The sequence below is a fragment of the Postia placenta genome (genome assembly GCF_002117355.1).
Source record: "Postia placenta MAD-698-R-SB12 unplaced genomic scaffold POSPLAscaffold_21, whole genome shotgun sequence".
Classification (NCBI taxonomy): Eukaryota; Fungi; Basidiomycota; class Agaricomycetes; order Polyporales; family Adustoporiaceae; genus Rhodonia; species Rhodonia placenta.
In genome coordinates this window covers 372684-385913 of record NW_020169852.1, presented here as the reverse complement: position 1 = coordinate 385913, position 13230 = coordinate 372684, and the positions used below count along the sequence as shown (strand labels likewise).

Sequence of the window (13230 nt, the reverse complement as noted above, 5' to 3'; positions counted from 1 at the left end):
CTTAAATAAGCGACACATGATCTTGTTCTGGACACATCAGGCTGGACTCTGATGCCGGACCTTTTCTAGATAGAAACCAGACTCCTTCTGGACCATGACATCATTCTGACATCATAGGTAGGAGCTAGGCTCAGGCACTAGGCCATAGGCCGGTCAATTCTGGACCCTAGGCCCAGGGCAGGGCAGGGCCAGACTATGACATCATATATGACATCATTGAGCACATGATACTTAGTAATCCTTACCCAGCTAGGTACCAGGGGTCCATTACCGGTCCCTGGGGGGTTTTCCCTCATGTATATAAGGCAGCATCCTGGGGCACCCTGTCCCCCAGTTCTATTCACTTCGTTGTTGCGCTTAACAGCATTACCTCCCCATACTTAAGTGCTATTATCTCCCCCCCTCAATATCAAGCTATAAGGTGGGTTTGTAGGTTTTGTGATAGGTAGCGATTTTTGACGGTGATCGCGTTCAACCATCAGTAGTCCTGTACGGGTCGAAGCGTCCCTTCCTTCTTTTTGATGAAGAAGAAGGGGGACGAAATGGGCGACTTCGACTCCCGTATATAGCCTTTTGCCAGCTGCTCCTTTAGGAACTTGTCTAGTTCCTCCTGCTCATTGTTCGACAGGGGGTACACCTTCGAATGGAACGTCGAATAGCCTGGCACGAGTTCGATTGCATGATCGTACGGCTTCCTTTCGGGTAGCCGTTCTGATGCTTCTTTCGAGAAGACCTTCAGAAACTCGTGGTACTGTTTGGGTACTGACTCCTCGGCGGTCTTGACGACCTTCTTCTTGATCTCTTCCTCAGTGAACAGCTGGGAATACGTGTGTCCTGCGGCAATGAACAGCTGAGGGGCGCCGGGAAGCGTGATACCGTGCTCCCAGGCTTCAATCAAGTCGGCCTCATCCCATTCTACTTCCACCGGATCTCCTTCGGGTTCGAGGTCCGGGAGCACCTTGCTCCGGCAGGCGCCTATGACCGACCGTTTGGACTTCGGCGAACGCCTGCGCGCCGTGGGCCTGTCCCCCGTATCACGCGCAGTCGCTGCTTGCTCCGTTCGGCCAGTCTTCCTGGCACTGCACGTCTCAGGGCATTGTGATAATTTCAGGGAGCCTGACTCCCAATCGATCTCAGGGTTGTGCTCTCGCAGCCAATCCAACCCAACGATCACATCTTCTGGACCAATGTCCATGACCGTAAACACCGTCTTCTCGACGTGCTCTCCTATGTGCATCTGTAGCACGGCTACCTCCGAGATGCTTCCGTCTTTATTAAGTGTTCCATCGATATTGTAAAGCGGGATTGGCTTTTTCAATTTCCGCGTTTGTACTCGATTCTCCGTGATGAAACACTTGTTGATGAACTTCGTAGTGGCTCCGCTGTCCACCATTGCAACTATATCCTTGTGCCGTCTTTCTCCTTTGAGGCGTACTGGAATGTGGAAGTGCTGGGACCTGTGGTCTAATTCGTAAACATTCGCAGTAGCCAATACATTGTACATGTTATTATTACGCGGCCCGACGCGTGCGGCACGAAGCGCGGACCGGATCAAAAAGACTCCTCCTTCATCGCCTGATAGTGTTCGAGCTCCTCGCGCATCGACTTCATCTGTGCTATTAAGTCCGCCAGCTCGAAACCTTCCGATTTCGCTAAAGTGGCGCTTATACTCGCCGAGGATGAAGCGACGGGGGCGCTTGTCGCTGCCTGGGTGGAACCCGAGGCAACCGTAGCCCACGCGTCGGCGCGTTTTGTGTAAGGCTTGTCCTTACAATTGGGGCACTCGAAACGTCAGTACCCTTGCTTCCCACAGCCGAAGCATGTGCCGGGGAAGTTGCCTTTTCCGACAGCCGCATTGATGCTGGCCGAGGCTGCATGCGTCGAGGGTGCACCACCACGTGCCCCTCCGCGCCCTCGTCCTCGAGCCGAGAAGAAGTTGTTCAACTCGGGCCGACAGGCCTGGCTGATGTCGAGGATCTGCTCGACCTCAGTGGCTCGCTTTTCAGCGGCTTGCCACATGGTAAAGGTCTCCAGCTCGATCTTGCGGTATACGCGGGAGGGTATGCCGCTCAGGTACTTGTTGCATAGCTCCAGGTCCCCATACCCAGAGCAGTCCGCCGGACCCTTGAACAACGCGGAGAATTCCGCAGCAGTGCGTTTTTTACAGACCAACTTGTCCGCACAGAGCTTCGCCAGCTCTACTTGTGCTGCCGCCTCGTCATCGAGATTTCCGAAGCGGGCCTTGAATGCGGCGGCAAAGGCCACTTCGTTCCTGAATGGGGTTGTAGCCCCTTGCACTCCTACCTGCACCAACACGAGCTGGGCGAAGTAGGGAGTGGCCCAGGCGTGGGCGTCACCGTCGAGTAGGCTCAACGCAATCTGTACTTTGAGCTCGATGGTGGTCAACGACGTGTTGACCATCCAGTAGATGCGCAGCTGTGACAGGAACCGGTTGCATTCTATGACGGTTTTGCCATCATATCGGAGGGGGAGCAGGAGCCTCAGGGTCTCCTTGTCGGGGGCAGTTGTGGGGGAAGACATTACCGGCATCGGGGGGGACGGAGGATGCTGCGGGGGTGGAGGCGGCTGTGGTGGCCCTCCGCTGGTCGAACTTCGAGAGGAGCGAGTGCTCGAGCGGCCTCTCGGCGGAGTCAGCGGTGAAGGTGCTGAAGGAAGTTCGGTGGGGGGGTCACGTACGTCAGGGACTGCTGACGCGGGGGCAAATGCTGTCGGTGAGGCGGACCCAACAGAATCCTCGGACTCGGACTCCGAGACTCCTTCACCTGCACCCTCCTCAGGCTTAGGCTCTGGTGCAGGGTCTGGAGGGAGATCTCCTCGTACTTGGCTGGACTCAGCAACAGTTTGGGGAAGGCGGGAGGTAGGGGAGACAGGGCGAGAGTGCCTCGAGGCGGATCGAGATGCAAGGGTGCTTCGAGGGCCGAGCGGATGTTGTGCTTGCCTGATTGCCTTGTAGCGCGGGTAATCTTCCGCGATCGATCGGGGTGTCCGGTTGGGGCACGGCTGCTGCTCACAACGGTAGATGACAGTCTCAGGGCCGTCTGGGATGTAGACGTTGATGAGGTCCTGAGAGTCGAATGCGTGAACTTGGCCTTGGCAGGCAGCCACGTTGGATGGGGGGAGGACGGGAAGGTGCGCGTACTACGAAAGGCCGTGCTATTCTAGCTTACACCTATGGCGCCCGAGATGACACTGAGATTCGCAGTTCACGTAGGGCCCAATACTGCTTTTGACTATTATGCAGCAGGAACCAAGGCTACGCGTCCGTGAGGACAAGTACCGCTCACTGAAGCGCAGGTACTGAAGAGTTCGTCTCTCTAGTGTTGGCGATGTATAGTAGGCTATCTACGTATCGTAAGGTATAGTGAGGGTGCGCACCACCCGACCTATAGGAGAGGAAGTGAGTGTGTGGGTTCCAAAAGAACGCCGGCAGCAGTGAGGAGTTTCGACCTAATGTCGCAACTTGAGGTCAAGTGATAGGGGAATATCTGAAAGCAGGGGGTGTTCGACTGGTTCTCACCGAAGCGATGGTGAGCGGGGCTCAAACCTAAGGCTAGGGACAAGAAAGTGTATTAGTTAGTATAAGTAAGTAAGCAGATACATGAGAGCTTACTGACCTAGGGACAAGAGGTCAAAACTGAGGTCCCTAGGGCAGCAGAGGCCGGCTTATATACAGGGGAAGATAAGGGCAGGCTGTGCGCACTGGTCCGTGCGCAGCTGGTCCATGCACAGCTGGTCCGTGCACAGCATGCCGACGCGGCCCCGGGGGCCGGTGAGTCAGAGTGGCTGTGTCAGCGGAGCCCGAGTGTGCTGCGCACTGCCACCCATCCAATCTAATTGTACAGTAGATAGTGATGCGTCCATATTGGGTATGTAGTACAGAGGTCGTGGGTTCAAGCCCGCAAAAAGGAAAAAATTAAAAAATGGCTAGACACCGTACCAACTCGTGACATTGTCAGTATCTCATCAACCACCATGACCACCCACTCGAAGTCCTCACCAAGTCCCATGATGAGAACAAGGACCTTCTGCTGGTCTGATACCTCAACGTTGACATCCCGAAGCGCTTGTGCATAGCCTTTGACCCAGGAGATCCAAGCCTGTGCTGTCTCGCTGCCTTCCATCTCTGCGTGGTAAAACTGTCACCACTTTCCCAGCTCTGTGGCAAAACCTTGTGAATGGTGCGCATCCTGAAGAACCTGTCAGCACTCACGGGGGTCCGTTTCGTCCTCCAACAGCTCCAACTGGTCATCACCAACCCAGAGCATGATCTCCGCCTGCACCTTGGCCATGTTGGCCTTCTTGTGCTTCTTCAGCTCCTTCGCTAATGCCTCAGCCCTGTCTTTCCCCTCCTTGGGCTCCATGTCATGAGTTGGCATATAATCAGCATATATACCTCCGGTCAGATGTGAAGCCAAGCTTGACATTGCACCCTTTTGGTGTAGAGGTTATGATGTGAGACCGGCACATGAATGTAAATCCTTACACTCCACCTCGACTTCCACTACCCCCCACAGTCCCTTCCTAACCAGCTCCGCCTCCATCTTCATTGCCCAGACCCGATACTTCCCCTCGACCAAGAGGGGGAACTTGGTGTCATGCTCCGAAGTCATGTTGGTGCCAGTATCAGACGAGAAAGTAGTATAGTGAGGTTCTAGGCAACAGCAAAGCACTTGATTTGTCGATCGGTTTGTGTGAGAACAACACCGGAAAGACCGCTGGCAGACAACATCCTCGATGGACAGGGATCAATGGATGATTAGGTTACAAACCGATGGAGCTACCTATGGCGCGCGACACCTACATAAGTCCTCTTCCCACACCGGCACACGACCACGTGACCCGGGCCGGCAGCGACGCTTGCCCGACATACAAGTGCAGCGAGAACAGCCTTGTCTTCCTCCAGAATGCGCACACTCTCCGGCAGAGCCGTATTCTCCGAGTACCAACCAGGAGCCAGCTTCATGCAAGCGGACTGGAACAGATCGACAAGGGGCTTCGCAACGCCGGCGTCGACGGCAGCAGCATGTGCATACGCATAACCGAAAGCCAGGATTGTCGGTTCACTCTGGGGGAAAAGAAGGTCATTGTATCTAGGATCGCGATGTCCGTGCCTAATGGTAAAGAATATTCCCTGGCATCACACCAGGACATCTTCTGCGTGACGCCACAAAACCGAATGGTCTGATGGGGGAGGAGGAAGGGATACATGCCCTTGGAGAAGATCTGGGAACAGGCGGACACATATTGCCCTGATGTCGTCTTCCGTCACTATGAAGCCACGGATATCCATCTGCCAGTGTGCGGTCCGTCAGTGAGTTTACCAATTGTCCCGATCATACTGAATCCGTACCTCAATCTGATTGATCATGTTGTGGCCAAACGTCCCTTGAGCTCCAAGGCGCTCGCTTACCTCGCGGTAGTGGTGCGTCGTGAGGCGACAAACCGTCGTCTTAGAGACAATTGCGACTGTTTTCTTCATGTCTGGGGCGACATGCGACGATGTGAACTGCTCGATGACTTTGGAAGCCCAGGCGTCAAGCACGTAGGCGACGGCCATACAGTATAGGATTGGCAGCTGTTGTGTCTTAAACACTATGATTGGGCTCTTCTCCGCCGGCTTCCCTTGTACGACACGCCTGAACGAATAATCGACGCCGATACATGCGGCGAGCTTGGCGCCAGTAATGGCGATGAGGGATAAGGAAATCTGGCCGACGACGACTCTCCGGATATACTCCATGAGGAGACCGTGAGCATCCGGCGGTGCATCGAGTGTATGTCCGAGAAAGGCGCTAGGAGGGAGGCGAACGTGATCGAAGGAGGTCATGCAAAAGTCTAGAGGGGAGCTTCCACCACGCGGAGGAAGGACCGCGGAGGAAACCCCTTGCACATCTCGTACTCGTCTGAGGTACGAACAAGGAAAGGATGAATCCCACGATCTTCACTTCCTACAATCAGTCGCGCAAGAACCACCGCAAATTTAGAGCGTGTGGTATAAGGCATTGTAGGTGGCATGAATCTATGTAATTCACCGGATGAGTCGAAGCCTGAACGATGCAGAAGCCACGTACTTCGTCGCCACGGCGCTCGGCGTGTTCAATATAAACCTATCTTCCACCTTTGTCGCTGTCGTCTCCATCCTATACGCATCTAATCCGTGCCCGACTTCGGTCATCAAGAAATTGCCGATGATATTCCCGTTGAGAGCCTGCAACATCATGGGTACCAAGTCCGGCCGTTCCTTTCTAACCGCTGATATTGTTCCCAAGAACAGATTCAGATGGCAAGCAAGGATGGTCCAGCAACCGCCGTCAATCGCAAGTACGGGGTCTCGATACATATCCCAAGACCGCGGCGAGCAAGTCGCGATGTCTTCGATGCCGAACTCTACATTTGATATACGGTCGGTATCAAGGAATATCATGTGAATGGAAATGCACTCACTCCATGTCTTGAGGAACGCGTCAGCTCCACGGTACGCAAGATGAACACGGCCCTCGTATGGCAACATTTCTGCACGAGTGCGGAAATCGGGATGCTTGTGAAGGGCGGCGTGCATCGTAATTAGGGAGAGCGAGCGACAACACTGGTGAGGTGGGGGATAATTCAGCGTACGATCACACAGCTTTTGAAGGTTCGTTAAGCGCACGGCATCTGCGAATGGTGTCTTGTTCTGGTAATGGTAGGATGGAAGCGCATGATCCGTATTGCACCCTTCAGAAAGCCGCGAAGACTGGCATCGCACCACCACGACATACCTCGAAGGAACCTTTGCCATCTGCACTCACTGCATCATGCTAGCCTTCCATTCTTCCATTCTGTAGGCCAGTATGCTGACGTTATCTCCATTACATCCTGGCATTCTGGATTGCAGAATGTTGATTACCAAGACACAAGCCCCGCAAACCCTATTGCGAGCGGTGACTCATCAGGCACCGATTTCGAAAAGAAGTAGAAAGGGCGGAAAGACACGCCTGTCCTCGAGCTGGAGCGTAACGCCATTACCAAAGTAGCATATGTCCATCACAAGCTGTGGACTATGATGCAGGAGATGCAGGAGCCTAGGCCGGGTTGTACTAGCAAGCGGTGGAGGCCTGGGGTTGTGCGTCCGAGTCGTTGAATATGGGATATGTATTTGAGCCGTATCCTCAAGAACGCGCACTGGTAAGTCTCCTTCTCCATTATAAATTGGTCAAGTAAGACTGTGATCCCCACATTTATACGCTTCCGGAGGCATTTAGTTATCTTACAAGGTACCTCCTCTTGTAACTCACTATGCGTTAAGGTATTCCTGGAGACATTGGCCATAGCCAGGATAAACTTCCGTAAGCACATACTGCTATCGTGTCAACGTACGTCACCATGTGAGACAGGCACGGCGAGCCTCTTAGCTGATGGGCCTTGACGTCAACACCGACCCGATAAGATAGATAAGAGCACTAGCACAAATGTACGACTGACCCAGACATCAAGACATCACTGATCCCAACACCGCTCTGGCCCTTCCGCTTGCACAAGCGCCGATCGCGTCCGTAATTGTTTCCGTTTCCTCTGCCATTACGGCCTCAGGATGCTCATCCGCTTCTACATCCTCCGCGCGCGCTCCATCAACAGGCTGCACGTCCTCTTCCTGGTTGATCAGCTCGCGTGTCTTCGTCATGAGCTTAGATACTGTTCGCCGCTTCTTCGGCGAGGACGCGGGATCAAGCTTCGAGCGCGACTTGCGCTTCAATGACATGGGATCGGCGGCAACCTCGATTTCGGCCTGCGATGCGATGACGTTCGTCGCTGTGCGTCTTCGCTTCGGCGTACGCTTCATCGGTGACGACGTAGGTGTCCTAATGGTGGACGCCGCTTCTCCGGATTCTCCGATAGCATTAGGTGTGAGCTCGTCCACGCCCTCTTGCGTCACGTTCGTCTTCGTCCTCTTTCCGCGCGTCTTCGCCCTCGTCTCGCGCGCATCATCTTCGTTTACCTCCTCAGCGGCATCCTCTCCATCGCCCTCATCGTCCTCGGCAGCTACGCATCCCTTCCCGCGGATGAACGGTTTCGGCGGGTTCTCCGGGCGCAGATTCGCATGAATAACGGGTTCGAGGCCGTATATGCGGTATAGGTGGAACACGGCCTGTTCCTTGTCCTTCGCCTACATCAATCGGTCAGAATTGCTCGGACGTCGGAATAAGGGACGCAGATGGAGACCTCAATCATTAAATCGACGTCGCCGCCAACAAGGACTTCGGGCAGCTCCTGGCACCGGTCAGCGTGCGCGCGCTTCTCCATGATGCTCTCTGCGCCCGGACGCGGCTCGCTGAGGTGCTGCTTTTGTCGGATGCCCTTCCGCGTCCATGTTGCTGCAATGCGAGGCAAGAGCTCCGGAAATGGGAGCACACTCGGCTGGCATACGCATCAGTCGGCATGCAACCATCAGGTGTGAGTAAAACATACATTTATCCAATTGTGGTGATAATCCAGCTGTGAGAAGCGCAGGGTAAGTGACGTATTGGTATGAATTCTAGCGCAACGTACCACCATGGGGATGCTCAGCTCCTCGCATATAGGGAGCAGCTCGTCTGGGTTGTAACATATCTCGTCATTCTCGAGTACCAGCCGCGCCTTCATCTCGTCCGTGAGCTTCGTGGTGTAGTTCTCGCGGAAACGCGCGAGCGCACCGTCCTTGTCGCCGTACACGCCCTGCAGGCACAAATGCATTACCACGGTGACACGGGACCGGTCGCCACAAAGATTGTAACACACCCCCATATGGATGATGATCACACTGTCCTGGTCGAGATCCATGTAGCGCATCATCTGACAATGATCTGTTGAGACAATGGATAATCAGCATACTTTGCGACCGCCGGAGTACAGACACAGGCGCATATATCCGCCGGTGCCTGTGCCGAATTCTGAGACGAAACTCACAATCAAGTTCTCGCACACTTGCTTCGACGACATCCTCACGAGGCGACGCGAGCTGTGTGAACTGGCCGGGATGGGCAGTAAGTCGATGGCCGTAGTGCTTTGCCAGTGCCCCGGCAGCCTATATGCGCAAGGTTTCGACACATCAAGCAAGAATCAGGCTTCCAGGTAGGATTATGAGAGTCAAATATGTACCTTGAGCTCCTCGTGCGCGTATGACAAGTCATACCCGTGCACCTTGTGCGACGCGAACGGGAACATCTCCGAAGATACGCGGAAAAAGCGGATTTTGTTCTCCTCGTTCCACTGCATGGGATGTGTTAACATTCATGCGGCTCATAAGAGATAGACACGAGATTAAACGCACCTCAATCATTTCGAGGAGATCCGTAGCGTTCCTGCGCCCGAGGTCCTTCGCGAACTCAATACCATTCTTGCGAATCGTGTCAAGTCGGCACGTGCGCGAGCAGAAAACAGGCTCTGGCTTGCGGACACGCAAGATAGTGTTGAGACACGCGTAGCCAAGGCGGCCTAAACGGCAACGAACATCAGTACAAGCAATCGGCGGACACATGAGCAACGGCACCTGTAAAACCGGTTTGCTTCCGTTCGACAGCGGGTATGTCATACACCACGGGCTCAGTGTCCTTCTTGCGCCGTGTGTGCTTCACCTTCGGTTTCGCCTCGGCTGATTCGTCGTCGAGCGCCGTGAGCTGTCCCTCGTTCCCATCTCCTGCGGCCGAGTTTGTAGGTTCGCCTTCGCCGTCAGTGGTGGCTTCCGCGTACTTCACCTTCTTTTTAGTGGCTGAGCGGGCGGATGCGCGTCTGCGAGGCGATACGGCAGAACCCGCGAGACCTGGGAGCGGCTCGCTGAGAGCTAGAACCGCAGCAGTTGCCGCTGCTATAGGGTCTTCCATTAGAGGTACTGGGTCGGATGACGCTATGGTTGGCTCTGCGGCTGCCAAGTGCGAAGCCTCAGGGACCTTCAGAGAGCGTTTTCGCTTTGAAGGCATGACAACCACAGGAGAATTTGCAGGACTGGCTGACGAATAAGGGGAGGTGGTGGAATAAAGCGATGCACTTAGAGCGATAAATGCAGCACTGTTTCGAAGGACTAGAGAGGCTCCGACGGAAGACCTAGTCACAGCACGCGGACATAGGGAAAGAGCTGGACGGGTATGGGCCGCAAGGAACATCTAGCGAGCTGACTGTCCCGCGTCGCATTATAAGGGTTCCCTCCGCGGCCGCCCCTATGGTGCCCCACCCGTCCGATCTGTAAGCCTCCTCCGGGCACGATCGAGCCTCCAAAACGGGTCCAATATTGTGGTAGTGTCTTGATTGCCCTGGCAGTGTGATGAATGCACGATTGAATATGCAAGGTGTTGCAGTAGACACTACCTTGATTAAGGAGTTAAGGAGTCCTGCAAGAGAGGACACCAAATTTCGTACTTCATGCAAAGCTTCGAACGAACGAACAGCGTAGACGCCGAGCGCGATCAGATCATGTGCGCTGATGCGCCCTGCGGAGCGTAAAAAGATCCGTTATCTCGGCCATGTTGCATTTGGTTACGTGACTCTGGCCTGCGGCCTCATAGCGCTGGCGCAGTTTATCGGGTGGGGAATTACGCAGAGGTATGAATGGAGGGGTGGCAAGGAATGTAGGGAAATGGGACTCGTGGCAGAGTACTGGATTTAGCACAAATGTATGCTATCCTGAGACTACTGTATGACCTCTGCTCACTTCTCGTTGCTGTGTCACACCTACCAATCTGCCAGTGCATTTTGGCAGCATAGACGCTGAGCTGCAGCTTCTAGGTTTCCACGTCTACGGCCCAGCCTCTCAGCGAAAGCTGTCGCGCCCAGGCCTTCGCTGCCTTGTGATTTTAACAAACGCCGCATTCGCTGGTAACGGAGATGCCTCTGTATCTTATGTATACGTCTGCTGTGCGTGTGATAGCGTGCGAACAGCGGCACTTCCAATGACACAAGGAACACTCTTGCGCGTGCGTGAAGAGGCAATATGTCCGAGGCCATCGTGCGTTCGCTGTTCGTATACGCCCCTTATGGCAATAGTTTAGTATCTGAGACAGGTGCGTTTCGCTCGTTTTGCGGATCCTGATCGGAATGGCAGACTACGCGTGGTCGCTGTACGAATCACTTGCATAACGATGGCCGTTTTTGGTGAACGCCGTAATATTGACCAACTTGTATAGATGGACATATGCACTTTTTGGCCACTCCGCCTGTGTGGTACGTCATTCTATTAACACATTCTGGGATAGATGCAAGGTTGTGTGTAGAATTTCCTTCGTCCACTGATCTAGCTCCCCCCCCCCTTCATTGGTCACTCTTCTTTCCATAACTCCGATTCGCTGAACTCTCTCGGCATACATCCTGATACAAATCGCTCTTGCAGTTTGATCGTGCGTTTTCCCCGTGATCATCTGTGCGACTAGTGGGTGTGCAGAACTCAAGTGACCACGGTCGAGTACTCCATCGATGTAGTACGGTTGGGACAAGCGTGCTGGCTAGACATTGCACGCTCCGGCGCGAAGACTGCTGTGAGCTACGACGCACAATGACCTGTCGGCTCCGGGGGGAGCATCAAGAGGGTGCAAAATCCCCTCAATTCTACAAGCGAATAAGGCCTTTTCCGAGCGTGCGTTTCATGAAGTACTTCCCGATTTCCTTCACACGTGCAGAATAGAAGGTGGCGGTCGATCGCTGTGGGCTGGCAGACCGAATTCCGGCGTCATCTCCTCGGCCCTCCAACGGCCCCCGCTACACGCATAAAAGCTGGACATCTCTCGTTCACTACTCGCCACCGCTTCACTGCTTTCCGTCGCGGTTGCTCCACTCATGCTCTCCCTGCGGCGTATCAGTACGGCTCTCTCCTTGTTCAGCCTGCTCGCCGTCCGTGGCCGAGCAGACAACCCTATAACCCCAGGGTTTCCTTACGCTTCTGAGAAGGTGCATGGTGTGAACCTTGGAGGATGGCTTTTACTCGAGGTAAGCCGCCGACGCGCGATCGTACTAGCCTCCGCGTGATTGCGTCTCTTTCTGCAGCCGTGGATCACTCCCAGTCTGTTTGACAAGACTGGCAATGATAATATCGTCGATGAGTGGACATTCTGTGAGCTCCAGGACACCGCGACCGCGACTGAGGCTCTTCAAAACCACTGGGAAACCTGGATCACCGAAGGAGATATAGCGGACATCGCTGCTGCAGGGTGCGTCACCGTCACGTGTTCGCGTTTTGCCTTGTGAAGGACACGGACGCCTCATGTAGCCTAAACCACGTCCGACTACCCGTCGGATATTGGGCGTTCGAGGTCGGCGCTGGAGAGCCATACATCCAAGGACAGCTGTTCTACTTGGAATCAGCCGTCAACTGGGCTGCCAATTATGGCGTCAAGGTGATAATAGACCTGCACGGCGCCCCGGGAAGCCAGAACGGGTGATTATCTTCGCGCTCAATCTCTGTTCGGCGCACGTCCGCTAACGCTCTGTCAAGCTTCGATAACTCGGGGCACAGGCTGTCCTACCCTGAGTGGCAGTCGAATTCGACGAACGTCCAGCGGACGGACTCTATCATCAAAACAATTATTTCCATGTACGCTGACCACCCCGATATCGTCCCTATGATCGCGCCATTGAACGAGTGAGTGGATGTTCCGCAGGCTAAATTTAACCAGATTCTGATCTGCGTCCGTGCATGCAGGCCGACGGGATATGACGGCTCAGCCGTCATGGACGTTCTAACCCAATACTACTACGATTCATACGGAAACATCAGGCGAGTACAGCGCCACAAGATCTGAGCGATCGATCGCTGACACAATGCTCACACAGACGCCCGTATGGCAGTTCTCAAGAGAGTAACACCGTCGTATTGCTCCACGATGCGTTCCTGCCTCTTAGGTAACGTCTGCAGTACAATCAAGCTACTCTGAACCTTTTCAGATGTTCAAATCAGTTACTGGTCGGGTTACATGACCCCCCAAAATTGGCAAGGCGTTGCAATGGACACGCATATCTATCAGGTGTTCTCGCAGGCGGTACGTGCGTGTGGTTGTGATCGTCTCCAATGACTTATGACATGCGCCTCTCTACATGATATGCCCAACAGGAGGTAGAATATTCGTATTCTCAACACATTAGTGCCGCATGTGCCTTTGCTTCGTCGCTCTCAGGGTTTGATCTTTGGCTCATCGTCGGAGAATGGTCGACTGCACCGAACGATTGCGCGACGTATCTGAACGGGCGTGGCGTTGGCTCCCGATACGACGG

The 13230-nt window shown here is 54.3% G+C and overlaps 3 protein-coding genes across 3 annotated transcripts in view; all 3 read right to left on the bottom strand.

The window, feature by feature from the left end:
- Nucleotides 1-2697: 2697 nt before the first annotated feature.
- POSPLADRAFT_1158763 (hypothetical protein) lies at nt 2698-3744 on the bottom strand (the record flags this gene model as incomplete). Its single annotated transcript, XM_024487357.1, has 5 exons — nt 2698-3159; nt 3368-3404; nt 3539-3571; nt 3632-3635; nt 3693-3744. Coding segments are annotated over 5 exons (588 nt in total), but the record flags the coding sequence as incomplete, so codon positions are not given.
- Nucleotides 3745-4798: 1054 nt separating this feature from the next.
- On the bottom strand, nt 4799-6580 carry POSPLADRAFT_1050470 (hypothetical protein; the record flags this gene model as incomplete). The annotated part of the gene is made up of 6 exons (XM_024479989.1): nt 4799-5132; nt 5163-5311; nt 5372-5904; nt 5934-6040; nt 6093-6408; nt 6466-6580. 6 exons carry the CDS (start codon nt 6578-6580, stop codon nt 4799-4801), a joined length of 1554 nt encoding a protein of 517 aa, XP_024333604.1.
- Nucleotides 6581-7489: 909 nt separating this feature from the next.
- The window catches only part of POSPLADRAFT_1050471 (hypothetical protein), a gene marked incomplete at both ends in the record, with an annotated part of 10812 nt that continues 5071 nt past the window's right edge, over nt 7490-13230 (bottom strand). The window contains 9 exons of the mRNA XM_024479990.1: nt 7490-8164; nt 8221-8415; nt 8467-8493; nt 8548-8712; nt 8776-8840; nt 8944-9061; nt 9136-9246; nt 9308-9471; nt 9527-9982. Of these exons, the coding sequence (XP_024333603.1) occupies nt 7490-8164; nt 8221-8415; nt 8467-8493; nt 8548-8712; nt 8776-8840; nt 8944-9061; nt 9136-9246; nt 9308-9471; nt 9527-9982 (1976 nt within the window). The remainder of the gene's footprint in view (nt 8165-8220; nt 8416-8466; nt 8494-8547; nt 8713-8775; nt 8841-8943; nt 9062-9135; nt 9247-9307; nt 9472-9526; nt 9983-13230) is intronic.